Raw genomic sequence first — 18,612 nt, 5'->3', positions numbered from 1 at the left:
GTCTCTCTCAGTTGTCTAATAAAGAAAAATTTTCAGTGGTGCACAAAGGCAACAGACAGAAATTTTTTGTTCAAGGATAAGATGAACCAAGAGCTGATACTTATACTATTCCTATACTGGATCCTATATATAGAACTATAAAAAATATATAATATTGATTGATCAAATCAGAGCTTTGGTTCTACTTTCAACTGGTTGCTCTGAGTAGATGCAGACCTAATTAGACCCATTCTGCGTTCTACTGCCTCAAATCTGTATTTAGAGAACTATATTTATTTTTTCAGGTTTAATGGAGGTCTCTAAATGTCAAGGATTGCTTCTATGTGTTACATATGACCTTAAACACTAAAGGATAGGATAAAATTATCTTTTGTTAATAAGTGGTGAACATGGTAGCTAAGAGGCTGGATTTCATTATGTTACTTATTTCCTTATTTCTAAAGTGGGGATAATAATTTTACCTGCCTCATATGGTGGGTATGAGGATGGAATGGGTTAATGTATACAAAGTGCACAGTGCCTGGCCCAAAGTTATTGTTAGCTATCATTTTTTCATTGTGGTTGTTTTTAGTGTTTCTAATTGAAAGCTTAAGAAAAGGGTAGGAGTTAATTATCCAAAGAGTAGGCATAAGAGTGTCCCAGGCAGAGGAAACCAGAGAGCAGCATGCTTGTAAGGACTAAAAGAACAATATGGCTGAAAATGCAGAGTTAGAAGTAGAAGGATGGGTAGGAACACTAGCATTGAGGTTAGAGAAAAGTATATCAGCCTGGGAGTGACAAAAACCAAATTTTCAACTTATAAATATTACTGTATTAGTTTCCTAGTGCTGCTGTAACAAATTACTACAAATTTGGTAAGCTTTTAAGAAAAGAAATTTCTTCTCTCACAGTTCTGGAGTCCAGAAGTCCAAATTTAGGGCATGAACGGGACCATGCTTTCTCTGTCTACTCTAGGGGACTATCCTTCCTTGTATCTTTCAGCTTCTCCTAGCCCGTGTTTCTTGGCATTCCTTGACTTGTAGATGCATTTTCACATGGGCTTTTTCCCCTGTGTCTGTTCTCTTCTTCTGTAAGGACAGTCCACAGACTGAATTAGGACCCACCCTACTGAGGTGTGACTTCATGTTAACTGATAACATCTTTAAAGACCTTATTTCAAAATAAGGTCACATTTGCAGGTAGGAGGGTTAGGACTTCAGCATATCTACAATTCAATCCATAACAATGACTCTGGCTACAGGATTGAGTACCAGATTGCAGTAGGTTGAGACAAGTGAGAGATGAGGAACTAGAGACAGACAAAGCAAAGTTTTTTTCTAAGAAGGCTAGCAGTTAAGGGAAGGAGAGAAGAGGTTGTTGTCAATATTAAACCTATAAGGAAGTGGAAGGGGATCAAATCTGAAGCAAGGTGGATTGGTTTAGCCCTAGATCCAAGAGGATAACTCAGCAGTTGTCATAAGAAGGGAGGAAAGGTGACTGTGGCTTTAGGTGTGTTTTCAGATTTGGTGTCTTGGGTGAGGGAGTTTTTTTCTGTATGGCTTATGTGTATTTGGTCAACTAGAAGACAGAACTGACTGTCGAGATTGCTAGGAGATTGCATGCAGATCTTTTAGTGCCATCATTTAAGGGTTGACAAGCATTTTCAGCCTACCTCTGTTTTTTTGTTAGCTGCCCTAAAGTTGGCCCTGATTCATACCAGCCACTGACACATGGCGACCCCATGCACAGCTGAATGAAACACTCGACTGCCTTGCTCTAAGTGTGGATCAAGTTGTGAACCACAGGGTTGCCACTGGCTAATTTTTGGAAGTAGATTTCCAGGCCTTTCTTCCGAGTTCACTTTGGTCCAGAAGCTCTGTTGAAACCTGTTCAGCATCACAGCAACATTCTAGCCTCCATTGACAGATGGGTGGTGGCTGTGCTTGAGGCGTATTGGCTAAGAATTGAAATTTGGCCAAGAATTCTACCTCTGAATCACCAGTGCCTCACAGTCTGTCTTTAGATTCTTCTAAATAGTGGCTTGATCACCCAATAAATAAAAACATACGGGCATTGCAATTTCTCTTTACGTCTTTGCAGCCAAAGTCAAATTTGCTGTTTATATGGAGAACCTAAACTTTTGTAGGTGCCATTTTCTGTTAATAACCTTGAATCTTAGTTTTCCTTATCTGAAACACAAGAAGATAGTATCAAAGTCAAGCCACTGAGAATCCTTCATTTTTTTTCTTTCCTTTCCACAGGATGGACACTGGGCAGACCGGGCCTGTGAGCAGCCTCTTGACTACATCTGCAAAATGAAAGCACAAACTCAAGTTCCAGCAATAGTGGAAGTAGAAACAGGCTGCCGGAAAGTGAGTACAGAATGTACACAATGGTTTGAGATCAGCAAATATTATTTGATACACGTAGCTTTATTTCATTATGTCTGAAAGAAAAAGTGCTTTCTTAATGTTATCAATAGCCAGATGTTTCAACTGTTAGAAAGATGAATGGCTTATTATTTGTTAGTGTTCAGCATCACTGTTCTCCAAAATTCTTCATTATTCTCTACAGTTAATATGGGATTACTCATGGTCAATATTTCAGAATGTTGTAGGAATTGGGAGGAGAAAGAACAGGAATAGAACAACACACACAATGGAGCCTGGTGAAGGTAGGGAGACTAAGGCAGGTCATAGAAGATGGTGTTATCAAGGAATTGGTAGTCTAAGATGCCACGGATTGTCAAGAACATTTCCAGTAGATAATCTTAAATTGCTGATAGCAAACTACTCTTAGTCATCTTTTCTGACTAATACTATTTCTGCTGAGCCTACTTTTGGTGGAAGTTCTTTTCAGTAAATCCCTGCAAAGGGAGACAGTAGACTTAGACTCTAACTGGTGTCAACAATAACTCAGTTAAATGGAATAAAGTCACATAAGTTTTTTTTTTTAAGCTTATCATGCTTCAACTTCACCTGTAGAACAGAGTTAATAACACATCCCTGCAGGTCTTATATTTCCTTGAGGATAAAGTAAATGATCACTGTGAAATAATTTTTAAAAGCATTAAAAAGCTACAAAAATACAGGATTTATAGTTATTATTTTCCTGTTTCCTGGTTGCTCGTCTTCCTCTTTTTTCCTTTCTCACTTCTGTTAGATAAAAACAAAGCAGCAACTAATTTTCTTTCCAAGACCATTATGTTGTGATCAAATAATCTTATAGCAAATACGTCAAGGTTGAAGAATTCATGAAAATATAATTTAGTAAGGTACAAGTAAACCCTAAAGAAAAATGGAACAGATGCAAAAAATCATAGAATGTTTGATATACAAAGGATTTTACAATTATCAAAATCCTCATCCTAATTTTTGCATTCTGGAAATTTCTGCCAGAAAGCTATATGGTTTTTTCAGAGTCGCACAGCAGGAAGGCTAGAACCCAGGTCCTCTGTATCCCATGCCACTACACTTTGTCTCATTACTAATACATTTATGTGTCCTTTGCCTAATCATATGCCTTTTTGTATATTATTACAGATTTCTATAAATAACAAATAATCCTCACATTGTTATTATTTATAGTCAATTCAAGTTACATATTTTATTTTTTCTATTAATTGTACCTATTTGCAATCTCTAATAATAACCAGATTTAATCATTGTTGTTGATGTTAGGAGCCACAGAGTTGACTCCAACTCATAGTGACCCTATGTACGACAGAATAAAATGCTGCCCGGTCCTGCACCAGTCATTGTTGTGCTAAAGTGCATTGTTGCAGCCACTGTGTCAATCCATCTCATTGACAGTCTTCCTCTTTTTCACTGACTCTCTAACAAGCATGATGTCATTCTCCAGGGACTGATCACTACTGACAACACGTCCAAAGTACGTGAGACGTAGTTCTCCCCATCCTTGCTTCTAAGGAGCATTCAGGATGTACTTCTTCCAAGACAGATTTGTTCATTCTTTCGGCAGTCCATGGTATATTCAATATTCTTCTCCAACACCACAATTCAAGGGCATCAATTCTTCTTTGGTCTTCCTTATTCATCGTCCAGCTTTCCCATACATAGGAGGCGATTGAAAACATCATGGCTTGAGTCAGGCTCATCGAAGTCTTCAAGGTGACATCTTTGTTTTTCAACACTTTGAAGAGGTCTTTTGTAGCAAATTTGCTCAATGCAATGTGTCTTTTGATTTCTTGACTGCTGCTTCCATTGTTGATTGTGGATCCAAGTAAAATGAAATCCTTGACAACTTCAATCTTTTCCCTGTTTATCATGGTGTTGCTTATTGGTCCAGTTGTGAGGATTTTGTTTTCTTTAAGTTGAGGTGTAATCCACACTGAAGGCTGTGGTCTTTGATCTTCATCAGTAATTGCTTCAAGTTCTCTTCACTTTCAGCAAGCAAGGTTGTGTCTTCTGTATAACACAGGTTGTTAATGAGCCTTCCTCCAATCTTGATGTCCTGTTCTTCTTCATGTAGTCCAGCTTCTTGGATTATTTGCTCAGCATACAGATTGAATAGGTATGGTGAAAGCATACGATCCTGACAAACACCTTTCCTGACTTTAAACCACACACTATCCCCTTGTTCTATTCAAACGACTGCCTCTTGATCTATGTACAGGTTCTTCATGAGTGCGATTAACTGTTCTGGAATTCCCATTCTTCACAATGTTATCCATAATTTGTTATGATCCACACAGTTGAATGCCTTAGCATAGTCAATAAAACATAGGTAAACATCCTTCTGGTATTCTCTGCTTTCAGCCAGGATCCATCTGACATCAGCAGTGATATCCCTGGTTCCACATCCTCTTCTGAATCTGGCCTGAATTTCTGACAGTTCCTTGTTGATGTACTGCTGCAGCCGCTTTTGAATAATCTTCAGCAAAATTTTACTTTTGTGTGATATTAACGATATTGTTCAATAATTTCTACATTCAGTGAGATTACCCTTCTTGGGAATAGTCACAAACATGGATCTCCTCCAGTTGGTTGGTCAGGTAGCTGTCTTCCAAATTTCTTGGCGTAGACAAATGAATATTTCCAGCTGTGCATCCATTTGTTGAAACATCTCAGTTGGTGTTCTGTCAATTCCTGGAGACTTGTTTTTCACCAATGCCTTCAGTGCAGCTTGAACTCCTTCCTTCAGTCTGGGTTCTCGATCATACTGAAATGGTTGAACATCAACCAATTCTTTTTGGTATTGTGTATTCCTCTGTGTATTCCTTCCATCTTCTTTTGATGCTTCCTATGTCGTTTAATATTTTCCCCATAGAATTCCTCAATATTACAACTCGAGGCTTCAATTTTTTTTTTTTTTTTTTTTTTCAGTTCTTTCAGTTTGAGAAATGCGAGCATGTTCTTCCCTTTTGGTTTTCCTTCTCCAGGTCTTTGCACATGTTATTACAATGACATGTCTTTTCGAGCTGCCCTTTGAAATCTTCTGTTCAACTCTTTTACTTCATCATTTTTTCCTTTCACTTTAGCTACTTGATGTTCAAGAGCAAGCTTCAGAATCTTTTCTGACTTCCATTTTGACCTTTTCTTTCTTTCCTATCTTTTAAATGAACCCTTGCATTCTTCATGTATGGCATCCTTGATGTCATTTCACAACTCCTCTGGTCTTTGGTCATTAGTGTTCAAAGTGTCAAATCTATTCTTGAGATGGTCTCTAAATTATAATGATAGTAATAAAAACAAAATAATGATAACTGTTCATTGATTACCAAATATAGTTATGCTCTCAGTGATCTTGCAGTATATAATATTCCTAATGAGACAGAAGAGAAATCTGAAGCTCAGAAAGATTTTTAATCTTTGACCACTTTAAAAACATCTGCTCTAGGCAGTGATCCCCACAAAGATCAGAGGAGACTAGGAAAAAAAAAAAAACAACTCATCAGCAAAAGAAGCTAATAAGCCAAAAATTTTGTTTGGGTCAAAGCAGTCAGTGGAGTAGGGGCCTTTTGCAAATTTAAAACCACAGGCTTGTTCTCAAACAGATCTGGGATTAAATTTTTTGCTACCTGCGTGGAAAACCCTGAGCCAAGAAATGAACATAAAGTGGCCCTGAGTTGCCAGTACTCAAAGATGCCTAACACGTGCAATGTACATGTTGCTGTAAAAAAAAGAAAAAAAAAATCAGCATAGCACGCTTATACCTCATGGGAAAAGGGCAAAAAAAAAAAAAAAAATGTAGAATATGCACACTATTTTCTTAAAAATACAGTAAATCCTCTTTGTAAGGAAGTCCCCTTAATCCAGGCTGACTAGGAGTCCAACAAATAAGTTTGAAATTCACAGTTATAAAATATACCACCAGGATCTTCAGAAGGTAGAATTAATGGATAAGACATTAAAATTAATATATTTAAAAATGTATAAAAAATAAAGGTTGGAATTGAAACCATGAGGCAGGAATAATGAGCCACTGAATTATGTTATATAGTGTTTTCATTTAAGTATTTAGAAATATGTGTGTGCTGGGCTTTAGGGGATGTGTGTGATGGTGGTGTAGTGGTCTGGTTTTGTTAGTTTTTTTTTTTTTTTTGGTTTCTAAATATTTGGGGGCATTGTTGATTTTAATTTCACTGTATTGTGGTCATTTAGGGGAATTACTAAAATAACATTATGTTATAACTCATGCAGCCAGCTCATTTTTTATTGCTTGATAAAATTAATAGGGCTGGAAAAGACATGGATTTTTCTGCTATTTGATTGGACACACACTTTCAACATTTACAGAAGCAAACCAAACCTGTGGAAATGAGAAGGCTTATCTAACAACTGTTGAAGACAGGTATGTAGCTGCTTTAATTTTATTTTAAAATATATAAAATATATTTTTAAAAAAATTCAGAAACACGTAATATGAACATGCCCTAAATTTCTAAGTATCTTCTGGTCATCTGGTATTGAATATATGTAAGTAAAAACATGAAAAATAATATCCTTATTTGAATTTTTTATTGTAAGCATTATGAAATATTATGCTACTTGTAGTACTACTAATGAATATTCAGAAGTTACTCTGCTAATAATTTAGTAAATGTAGTTAAAAGATATAACTTTTTCTGATCTAGTATATGCCAAAAATTTTAAGGCAGGAATGTGAGCAAAATTTGTCAGCCCAAAGCCCTATCTTTACCACCTGCTCCAACAATAAAAAGGGCAGAGAGATTTTCTGAATGATTCATTCATTCTTTCATTTATTCTTTCTTTCCATTCTTCTGTTCTTTGGATTGCTTTGCTTTGCTACATTTACTAGGCTGAGAGACCAAGAAATCACATGGACACTGAGTGCTTTATAGAATTGATCATTTATTGAATACTCCTGTAATATCTTTTTGAATACAAAAATGTGGGTCAAATTAGGCTGAAATCATAGATTGAAGAACAAGTTCTCAACCAGGGCCGCTAAGAGAGGACAGTGGCTTCTCCATCCGGCTGAGGTGCAGATGTGTAGATCTTTCAGAATTGCAGATTCCAGGGACCGCCTCCAGAGATTCCACTTCATGTGGCTGAGAAGCCCAGAAATCCATGTTTTAAGCCTTCCTACATCATGGTTATCATCAGTCAGATTTGGGAACCACGGGATTAGGGCATCCATGCCACACTGGGTGGAGGCCATCTCAGAAGATTCTGCAGGTTCTATATTTGTTCAACACATTTTTAAAAATCAACAGCTTGAATGAAAACATGAGAGACCTTCATAGTAAAAGTCCAGAAGACACAAATCTATACTGGATAACAGACTCAAATCTCAAAAAGTCTTAAAAGAACCAAAATAATAAAACAAAACTAACAAGGCAAAATATAATAGGTACACAGGTAAACTTCTGTTTCAAAAATGAATCCTTTATATAAATCCAGTATGCAAGAAGTCCGGATTAATAGCTCTTCATGTGAAAAGATTTGAGATTCTAAAAACTAATGAGAAGCTTTGTGTGAGCTAGTGCTCTAACCAGTGAAATGAGCTAATACATAATTGATAAATTATATAAATATATAATTGATAAATTCCCATTTCTAATTCAGTTCTCTAAAAATAAGATACTTTGTGCCAACTGAAGACTGGAACATTGTGCTCTGTATTGGGGTCACACTTCAGAAAGGACTTTGAGGCTGGGGAGAGCGGTTAGGTCTGTGAAATATTCAAACATCTTATCACAGGATGAATGGTTGAAAGAGCTGCTGCCTTTTTGACTAGAAGAATGTAAAGACAGACTTAATGGTGATATGTAATCCCATAGTTTCTCCTCGGGGTGCCTGACTTGTTCTGAGTAGAGCCTCAGGAAGGCATTAGGACCATCAAGAATGAGTAAGGTTTCATCTCAGAAGAGGAGCACTTTAAACTAAAGCAACTGCCTCAAATTAGCTTCTGAGAAAATGGCATACGTGATTCCAGTCACTGAAATCGCTTAAGTGAATGCTGATGAGATGGCGAGGTTATTATTTTGACCTCTAGAGTCCCATCCATTAAGAGTTTGTTGTTGATGGTGGGTGCCGTCAAGTTGATTCTGACTGATGGTGTTCCTATAAGACAGAGTAGAACTGCCCCATAAGGTTTTCTAGGTTGTAATTTTTATGGGTATAGATCACCAGGTCTTTTCTCCCACAGAGGGGCTGGAGAGTTTGAACTGCTGACCTTTCAGTTAGCAGTCAAGCGCTTAACCATAGTGCAACCAGGGCTCCTTTTTACGAGTTTAGTGCTTGTCTATTCTTCACCTGCTCTTGGCAAAGCACTGGATGAGGCACAGAAGCAACTTAATAAGGGGTGATTTCATTTGCAATGAAGAGGTAATAAACCATTGAGTTTTAACACAATAAACTATATTCATTGACTTTTCAAGTTGGACCCAATAAAAATTTGGGGGACATACTCATATTAAAAATCCTTTGATAAACATGAAAGGTGTCATAGCATTTGTATAACCTCTATAAAAGACCTTGTCGTCAACCAATATTCTTTCATGTACAAAAATGAGCACTGCGATAATAATAGCTAGCATCTGAAAATCAGAACACAGATACTTTTATTCTACAGCAAGGAGGTAAACTGCTCATCTTTAAGAACTCTGGGAGCATGCTCTGATCTGCATTGAAATTGATTTTATGGTCTATTGGAGCACTATGTACAGAGATTTCACTGTAGGTTTGCTTTTCTCTATGTGTTTTCTATGATTTAATATTCAGCAGCTCACAAGCTGTTGAGAAAGCTGGTTTTTAGCCATCTAAGAAAATTTGAGTTTACAAGGTCTAAATTTTTTTGGTTCGTTCTCTTTAGAGAATGAAATTGTTCTGACTGCAGTCAAACAAATGTCCTGTTATTGTCAGCTTTTTCTGCATTTCCCTTTTGGCCCTCTTTGGAGTCATTTAGGGTTACTTTTGTTCCTGGAAACGTTATTTATGTTTGTCATTCAAGACAAACTTTGGTTCCTTTGCCAACCAAATCATATTTTTACCAGATTTGGCCAAATAGGTAGAGGAAAACCCAAAAAGAGAGAGAGAAAGGTGTTGGAATTTGTGATTCTGCTTCCCAGTACTTTCTAGAGATTGAATCTCTGCTTTTCGATATCTCTTGATGTAAGCAAGACATTGAGGCGAAGATTCATGCAGGTGTTTCCATTTGTGCTTTCCTCGATAATGTTACCCTCCTCAACTTAGTTAATCAAGAATTGAGTAGAGCATTGGGCCTATTTGAAAAGTGGACTGCTTTCGTAAGCAAAGTATTTAAAAATGCTATAGTTTTGGCCTTCGTGTTTTTAAAATTCTCTTTTATTGAAAAAAGTAATGTGTTTGGGGAAGGGCAGAGAGGCAGGTGAGGAACAGAGAGTAATGTATTGAATATATATGAATGATTTTATTCACTCAGCTATATGGTATTTTCCTTCTTTAGACTCATGTGTCCTTAATTAAAGTTATGTAATTTAAATCATGTAAAAACATAATACCAAATGTTTGAATTACCAACTAAATTATAGCACAAAAATAGAATGGAGACATTTTTCATGTTGGTAATTAGGAGAAATTTATATAAAATTTTCTAAATTTTAGTTGTATGTTTATTTAATTTTTTTTCTTTTTCAAGATATGAACAAGCCTTTCTGACGAGTTTCGTTGGATTGAGGCCGGAAAGATATTTTTGGACTGGACTTTCAGATATACAAAGCAAAGGAACCTTTCAATGGACCATTGAGGAAGGGGTTCAGTTCACCCACTGGAATGCAGATATGCCTGGTATGTGCAATGCTTTGGTCTGAGGGCTTCATTCAACCTACAAGTCTGTTGGGCAAGCCTGTGGTTCCTTCTGGTGCCTTTCCAAATAGACTGTGTAAATTAATTGCACTTGAAGTAATATTTTATATTTCTTTCTCATGTTGTTTTCTTTCTTCTTAATTTTCCAGTTAGTTTGTGGTGTCCTAAGAAAAAAGGAAGAGGAAATTGCCAGATTATCTAGCTCTGCTATATTTCAAAAGTATTTAGGAAATTCTAGATGGTCACAAATGTTCCATTTGAAGCACTTATTTCTGAAAACTTAAAGCTATGTTATATTAAAGGGATATAAAACTTTTCAGTGTAACTATGAATAGAAACACTAGTGTGCTTGAGTTGTGGAGCAAGGGATAGTATTTATGCAGAGCTCATTCTTCTAATACCTTCCATGTACCAATATGTTCAGTCCTGGTGGTACAATGGTTAAGTGCTTGACTGGAACTGAAAGGTTGATGGTTTGAACCACTAGCTGCTCCTCGGGAGAAAGATGTGGTAGTCTGCTTCTGTAAAGACTACAGCCTTGGAAACCCTATGGGCCAGCTCTACTTTGTCCTATGGGATCGGTGTGAGTCAGAATTGACTTGATGGCAACTTTTTTTTTTTAAATGCCTTGGGTTTTATTTAATCCCTTTAAGAAATTTGCAAGGAAGTTTAAGTACCTTCATTTTCAAGATAAGGAAACTGGAACTCTCTGACTAGAAAGCCTCTGGTGGCATAGAGGTTAAGAGCTATGGCTGCTAACCACAGAGGTCAGCAGTTTGAATCCACCAGGCGCTCCTTGGAAACTCTTTGGGGCAGTTCTCTCTATACTAAAGGGTCGCTGTGAGTTGGAATCAACTCGATGGCAGTGGATTTGGTTTGGTTTTTGGTAGAAGGCTCCTGAACATGGATTTAGCCCATAATTTGTGTAACTCCCAAGTCTATGCTATCTCACTTAGCCTCCCTGTAAATTTTGATTTGCCTTCCCTGGTAAGAGGTTGTAAGTAATTTCTGAAAAAGAATCTGAAAGATACTTTGCTTTCTTTATCCACTGGTATTGGCAGTGTATGACATTATGTAGTACGGAAAGAAAACATCCAGGAAAATTCAACATGGTTTATAGCAAATGTTGTATTGTATATGGGTAAAAAGCTAGAAAAAGGATAGTACATCTATGGATTGAATATTTGGCCTAATAAACCCTAATCTTCAGCAGTTCTTTTAATTTATATTCTATGCTATCAATAAGGAAACTAGATCAGTAATTAAGATAGTGTGATTCTTATTTAATTATTGAACTTTTTGGAAAAACAGTAAGGTAAAATAGCAAAGGTAATTCTTACCTTTTAAGCAAAACTCCTTAGCTTTGCCAGTGTTGCTCATTCAGCAGTAGGATTCTGAGAGATTCATCCCGAAATGTCCTCAGGGAATAAAAATAAATCAGTCTGGAGCCACAACTCAGTTGCAGCCATACTTATTTTATACCCTCGATTGAAGGGTGGTGGTTTCCTCTTAAGAGAGGCTGACCTCTTTGACTGAGTACACAACGTTAGGAGGAATGGACAGTACGTCAGCTGACGGGATTCTGGCCATCCGTGGGATGACAGATGGTGCAGCCCCAGTCATCATCCACTTCAGTTATCAAAATTTGCTTCAGTACTGATAATGGAAGAGGATTATTACAGGAATTAGAGAAAGGAATCAGGGACCTCAGATGATATTTTGGAAAAGGCCTCCCTCCACAGAACTTTGAGAATTACTTCTGAACTCTTAATGTCCTTTAAAATAATAATAATAAAAAGCTACCTTCTGTTAGCAGCAAGGAACTCTGGTATGGGCAAAACTCCATCGCAGTGAATTGTTACATGGATATAAACATGACTGTAAAACAGAATGACAGCTATTAAGCTTAGTGTCTTCATTTTGTATTAAGAGTATCAAGTGTGGCATTTACCACAGCTCTGTCAGGTAGCTAAGAATATTTGCATTTTAAGATGAAACAAAATCAGAATGATTCTCTGATTCACGTGTGTTTAGCTTTGAAGTCTAGCTTCACCACACTGTCCAGGGAGACCTACTTGGACCCTAGGAAAGAAAAAGATCCTAAGAAATAAAAAAAAAAAAGAAGAAGAAAGAACCATTAAATTGCTATTTTTGCCATTATGGTAAATTTTATCATACTAAAATAATTTCATCATTAAGGGCCTATACTGGGGCATCCTTCCAGGTGTCAGAAATACAAAATGTTATCCTGACCCTCTAATTTGAGATCATAATTAAGTTGGAGATACAGGGCACAGAAATGAATGGTAAGTAATAGTTCAAAGTAACTCTAGCCAATTGCCAAATGTGGCAGGCTCTCTCCTCTACATTTTTTCATCATGTAGATTTCACCACAAAATTTGACTCAGTTGGGAAATGTCTTCTGTGAGCATGGTAGGCCTTCAGCAAGCACCAGTTTAATGAATTCCACCTTGTGCTTTCTGTGCAGGACGAAAGGCAGGGTGTGTGGCCATGAGAACAGGGATTGCAGGGGGACTATGGGATGTTTTGAAATGTGATGAGAAGGCAAAATTTGTGTGCAAACACTGGGCAGAAGGAGCAACTCGACCACCAGAGCCTACCACCACTCCTGAACCCAAATGTCCAGAAGATTGGGGCACCACCAGTAAATCAAGCTTGTGTTTCAAGGTAAGGATCAATTGTTAAGCTAAGGAAGAATTTGGAATGTACTATAGTCTAAAGAATCACCTAAGGAATTTAAAAATGACAGCAAAAACAGTGTCCAGGCTAGGCCCCTAGAAATCCTGATTTTATCGGTCTGGAGGAGCCCCCGCCAAAAAAACCTCAGTGCCGTCGAGTCGATTCCGACTCATAGCAACCCTATAGGACAGAGTAGAACTGCCCCATAGAGTTTCCAAGGAGCGCCTGGCGGATTCGAGCCTGGGCATCAATAATTTTTAAAGAACTCTTTGCTTGGATGGATGCTTATGATCATTCAAGACTGAGAACCATTGCATTTAGGCCAAGGAGCACAACCAGAACAAGAACTACCAGAAGGCTTTCCTCACGTGCTCTGCCTTTATCAACCCCTCTCTGCTTCTCTCCTTTCCCCTAGGCTTTTTTGTCCTAGCCTGAGCTCATACTTCTTCTCATCTGGGTGAAAAGTTCTGTTCCCTGTTATGCTATCCTTTGCATCTCATGTTTGCCCTGCTGTCAGAGCCCAAGTTTTTAGCCAACTTAATTGATAAGCTAATCCCCAATAATACAACCTAGGCATTCAAGAGATAATGCTCCATTTTTTCTGATTTAACCCTCAATTATCAGAATGGTGGGAGATTAAAGCATTGATAGATAAGGGCACAAGGCCTTTCAGTGCCTTTCAAATGACAAGTAGATATTCTACTATCATTTTGTACATACCTAGGTTGGACCACCCATTTTCTCTGTATGCAATCAAGTTCACCAATCAACCAACCAGACAATCAAAAATAGAAACAAAACAAACAAACAAGCAAAACCAAAAATAGAACCAAAAACAAACAAAATACCCAATGAATTAAGCATTTGGGTCTTTTTTCTCTCTTATAAGTTATATCTTTTTCTAGAGAAGGTTAGACTTAGCCAAAGACAGAAATGTGCTCATTTTCTCCTTAATGATATTATTCTTTAATAGCCCTGTTCTCTGGACTTCCTTTTCTTTAAGCCCTTTTGAATGACATACGGCTATGGCATGCCTTGTAAGACAGCGAGGCAAGGCTGATGAAGAACTTGATTACCAACTTGTGTCAGAATGAGGTTGTTCTGTCTTCTTTAGCTCAAGAGGATATGGCTGCTTGTTGGGTTGGTCACTCCTACTAGTAACAATAAGAAATCCATGAGCTGTTGAATGCAGAAAGGTCAGTCAAAGGTAAAGCTTAATTTACATAGAATGGGACGTATTGGGCTAATACAGGACAGATTTTTGTAAATGGATTGAGGACTAACAAAAAGCAAATCTCTTCCATAAAGAGAAATGAAGTCCTGATATATGCTATGACATGACTGAACCTTGGAAACATTATGTTGAGTGAAATAAGTCAGTCACAAAGGGACGAATATTTTATGATCCCATTTCCACATATATGAAATATCTAGGATAGACAAGTGCATAGAGACTGACATTTATTAGTGGTTACCAGGAACTGGAGGCAGGGAAGGGAAAAGGGGAACTGCCCAGGGGATACTGAGCTTCTTTTAAGGAGGATGGAAAAATTTGGAAACAGCTAGTAGTTATGGTTGCACAACATGGTGAATGTAACTAATGTCATTGAATAGTACATGTAAAAAATGTTGAAATGACCAAAAAAAAAAAAAAAAAGACAGACAAAAAGCAAATCAGGCATTTTATTGTTACCTCTGGAAATGGTTGAGTTACACGAAGGTCAGGTTCATCTAATACACAGCCATTAGTCTGAGGGTGGTAGGCTGTGGAGATTTGTTGGAGGTGTTTGAGAGAAGCAGTAGCGTTCTCTAAAGATAGGAAGTAAACCAAGGGTTCTAAGAAGACAATATCCAGGGAGATATTCAACAAATCAAAGCATGTGCTTCACAAGAAATTATGTAGTTTTAGAGGTGCTTGGGGTGCTTTTGGGAGCCCTGGTGGCACAGTGGTTAAGAGTTTGGCTGCTAACCAAAAGTTGACAGTTCAAATCTACCAGCTGCTCCTTGAAAACCCTATGAGGTAGTTCTACTCTGTCGTGTAGGGTCACTATGAGTTGGAACTGACTCAACAGCAATGGGTTTGGTTTGGGGGGTGCTTTTGAGTTTGCTTGAACATACATAGGCCATTTTTGTAAATAATCAGGGTGTGGGAATTATTAACAAAATTCAGATGATAGCAAATTTTATTTAACAAAATAAAATGCAATACCCAGAGTCTAACAAGTCGAGGTGTTCTCCAGAGTCTTGGAAGTCAGTGATGTGGAAAGGTGCTCAGGGCACCTTTGTCCACACAGCTCAAGTGAGAATTGGGGTAAAGGCTGCTTCAGTTTGCTTGATGACAGCTCAGCAGTCATAGTCCACCAGGAAGCAAATCCTCTTTTCCACCAGGCTGTGACAATGGGATTATGCTAAGCAAAAAATCCAAGAAGCTAGACTATATGAAGAAGAAGAACTAGGCATCAGGATCAGAGAAAGACTCATTAACAACCTTTGATATTAGATGACACAGTTTTGCTTGCTGAAAGCAAAAAGGATTTGAAGCACTTACTGATGAAGACAAAAGATAAAGGGAAAATGTTAAATGATGCAGGAAACATCAAAAGAAGGTGGAAGGAATACATAGATTTACTATACCAAAAAGAATTTGTCGAACTTTAACCATTTCAGGAGGTAGCATATGATCAGGAACTGAAGATACTGAAGGAAGAAGTCCAAGCTGCACTGAAGGCATTGAGCGAAAAATGAGGCTTTTCAGGAATTGATGGAACACCAATGGAGATGTTTCAACAAATGGGTGCAGCCCTGGAAGAGTTCACTTGTCTATGTCAAGAAATTTGGAGGACACCTACCTGGCCAACCAACTAGAAGAGATTATTTTTGCCTATTTCCAAGAAAGATGATCCCACTGAATACAGAAATTATCAAACAGTATCATTAATATCACACACAAGTAAAATTTTGCTGAAGATCATTCAAAAGCAGCTATAGCAGTATATTGACAGGGAACTGCCAGAAATTCAAGCCATATTCAGAAGAGGATGTGGAACCAGAGATATCTTTGCTGATGTGAGATGGATCCTGGCTGAAAGCAGAACATGCCAGAAATATGTTTACCTGTGATTTATTGACTATGCAAAGGCATTTGACTGTGTGAATCGTAACAAATTATGGATAACATGGTGAAGAATGGGAATTCCAGAACACTTAAACCTGCTTATGAGGAATCTGTACATAGATCAAGAGCCAGTTGTTCAAACAGAACAAGGGGATACTGCGTGGTTTAAAGTCAGGAAAGGTGTGCATCAGCGTTGTATTCTTTCACCATACATATTCAATCTGTATGCTGAGCACATAATCCAAGAAGGTGGATTATAGGAAGAAGAATGGGGCATCAGGATTGGAGGAAGATTCATTAACAACTTGTGTTATACAGATGGCACAACCTTGCCTGCTGAAAGTGAAGAGAGCTTGAAGCACTTACTGATGAAGATCAAAGACCACAGCCTTCAGTGTAGATTACACCTCAACATAAAGAAAACAAAAATCCTCACAACTGGACCAATAAGCCGCATCATGATAAATGGAGAAAAGATTGAAGTTGTCAAGGATTTCGTTTTACTTGGATCCACAATCAACAGCCATGGAAGCAGCAGTCGAGAAATCAAAAGACGCATTGCATTGGGCAAATCTGCTGCAAAAGACCTCTTTAAAGTGTTGAGTAACCAAGATGTCGCCTTGAAGACTAAGGTGCACCTGATCCAAGCCATGATATTTTCAATGGCCTTATATGCATGTGAAAGCTGGATGAAAAAGGAAGACTGAAGAAGAATTGACGCCTTTGAATTGTGGTGTTGAAGAAGAATATTGAATATACCATGGACTGCCAAAAGAAAGAACAAATCTGTCTGGGAAAAAGTATAGCCAGAATGCTCCTTAGAAGCAAGGATGGTGACACTTTGGGCATGTTATCAGGAGGGATCATCCCTGGAGAAGGACATCATGGTTGATAAAGTAGAGAGTCAGTGAAAAAGAGGAAGACCCTCAATGAGATGAATTGACATAGTGGCTGCAACAATGGGCTTAAGCATAACGATGATTGTGAGAATGGTGCAGGACTGGGCAGTGTTTCGTTCTGTTGTATATAGGGTCGCTGTGAGTCGGAACCTACTCAACAGCACCTAACAACAAGAACGAGAGAAAAAAAACACAAGACAGCTTTGTAGGACACTATCAACAAAGCAGAGTCCCTGGGTGGTGCAAACCATTGACTCACTTAGCTGTTAACTGAAAGGTTGGGGGTTAGAGTCCGCCCAGAGGTGCCTGAAAAGAAAAGCCTAGGGATTTACCTCTGAAAAATCAGCCATTTAAAACCCTATGGAGCACAGCTCTTCTCTGACACACATGGGGTTGCCATGAGTTGGAATTGACTTGAAGGCAACTGGCTACCAACAAAGTGTTGGAAGACTGCCAGGTTACTCACTGCTTAAGTTAAACACTATAACAAACTATGCTGGAGAGATTCTTTTCCTTTAATTTTTCCTCACCCATATTTAATTTCTCTGTATTAGAAGTGTCCTTCCTTTTTTCTATTTTGATGCCAACTTTTACACTTAACCAAATTAATCCTGTCTTCTACAGTGAGCCTAATCCATATGTCTAAAACTTTTAAGATTTTACTCTATTTTCTCCTCTGCTAAGTAATTTTTTTCTAAGATTTTCTCAACAAGATCACCCTCCAAGTTTTGTTACTCACATATGTACTCACGAATTGATTTTAAACTAAGAGGATTGCATTACCTTGGTCCATTGCAATTTCTGGCTTTTCTGTAAATGAAATCTCATCAAAAGTAAATAACTACTTCTCTTGATTTGATAAATTATAAAGTGCAAAATGACTCTTGAAATCATATTTTTTTTTTTAGCTTTTTACGAAAGGAAAACATGACAAGAAGACATGGTTCGAATCTCGAGATTTCTGCAGAGCTCTGGGTGGAGATCTAGCTAGTATCAATAATAAAGAGGAACAACAAGCCATATGGCGGTTAATAACGTAAGAGTCTTTTCTTTGTAATATTTCTTTCTTTTACTGACTTGGTGCAAATGATGTTGAGAGTATTCTTATGTTTCTAAAATTGTTTGCTTATAATGCTAACGTGAGTATCTGCATCATATCCTTAATTCATGGACTCTGATCTAGTTTCACTTCTACATCCTTAATTTCATAGGCATAAATGCAGCAATGAATTGCTCTGTAAAAGTACAAGACACGCAATATGTATTTGTTAAATGAGTGAACGAATGACTGTCTTTCAATGCTTTACAATTATTTATTCTTCAACAGTTGCCCACTTTCAGGTTATCTATGGGCTCTCCCAGTACGCACATCTACGGTACGGCGCTTCTATTTAGTCATTTAAATCTCTTATCTTGTGTACCAACTAATTCATGGTTTAGCCATAACTTCCAAATCTGTTTAGTCCTCATAGGTTACCAAACTTGTATCATGCATATGTTTTCCTTATGTCTTATATAATGTAGGAGTAGTTCAAGCTACCACGAACTGTTTTGGTTGGGATTGACATACGGAAGTCCGTCAGAGGGCTTTACTTGGAGTGATGGCTCTCCTGTGAGTAATTTGATGTAATAGATGTTCTTCTAAATT

At 37.7% G+C, this 18,612-nt stretch overlaps 1 protein-coding gene across 1 annotated transcript in view; it reads left to right on the top strand.

Annotated features, from left to right (window-relative positions):
* The window catches only part of MRC1 (mannose receptor C-type 1), a 106,512-nt gene that overhangs the window by 53,125 nt on the left and 34,775 nt on the right, over positions 1 to 18,612 (top strand). Inside the window, exons 9-14 of the mRNA XM_049881900.1 lie at positions 2,241 to 2,351; positions 6,677 to 6,792; positions 10,084 to 10,232; positions 12,739 to 12,938; positions 17,873 to 18,000; positions 18,489 to 18,576. Coding sequence (XP_049737857.1) covers positions 2,241 to 2,351; positions 6,677 to 6,792; positions 10,084 to 10,232; positions 12,739 to 12,938; positions 17,873 to 18,000; positions 18,489 to 18,576 — 792 coding nt within the window. The remainder of the gene's footprint in view (positions 1 to 2,240; positions 2,352 to 6,676; positions 6,793 to 10,083; positions 10,233 to 12,738; positions 12,939 to 17,872; positions 18,001 to 18,488; positions 18,577 to 18,612) is intronic.

The sequence above is a fragment of the Elephas maximus genome, chromosome 4 (assembly GCF_024166365.1).
Source record: "Elephas maximus indicus isolate mEleMax1 chromosome 4, mEleMax1 primary haplotype, whole genome shotgun sequence".
NCBI lineage: Eukaryota > Metazoa > Chordata > Mammalia > Proboscidea > Elephantidae > Elephas > Elephas maximus.
Note: the sequence above shows the minus strand (reverse complement) of the source record. Positions and strands in the feature narration are given on the sequence as shown.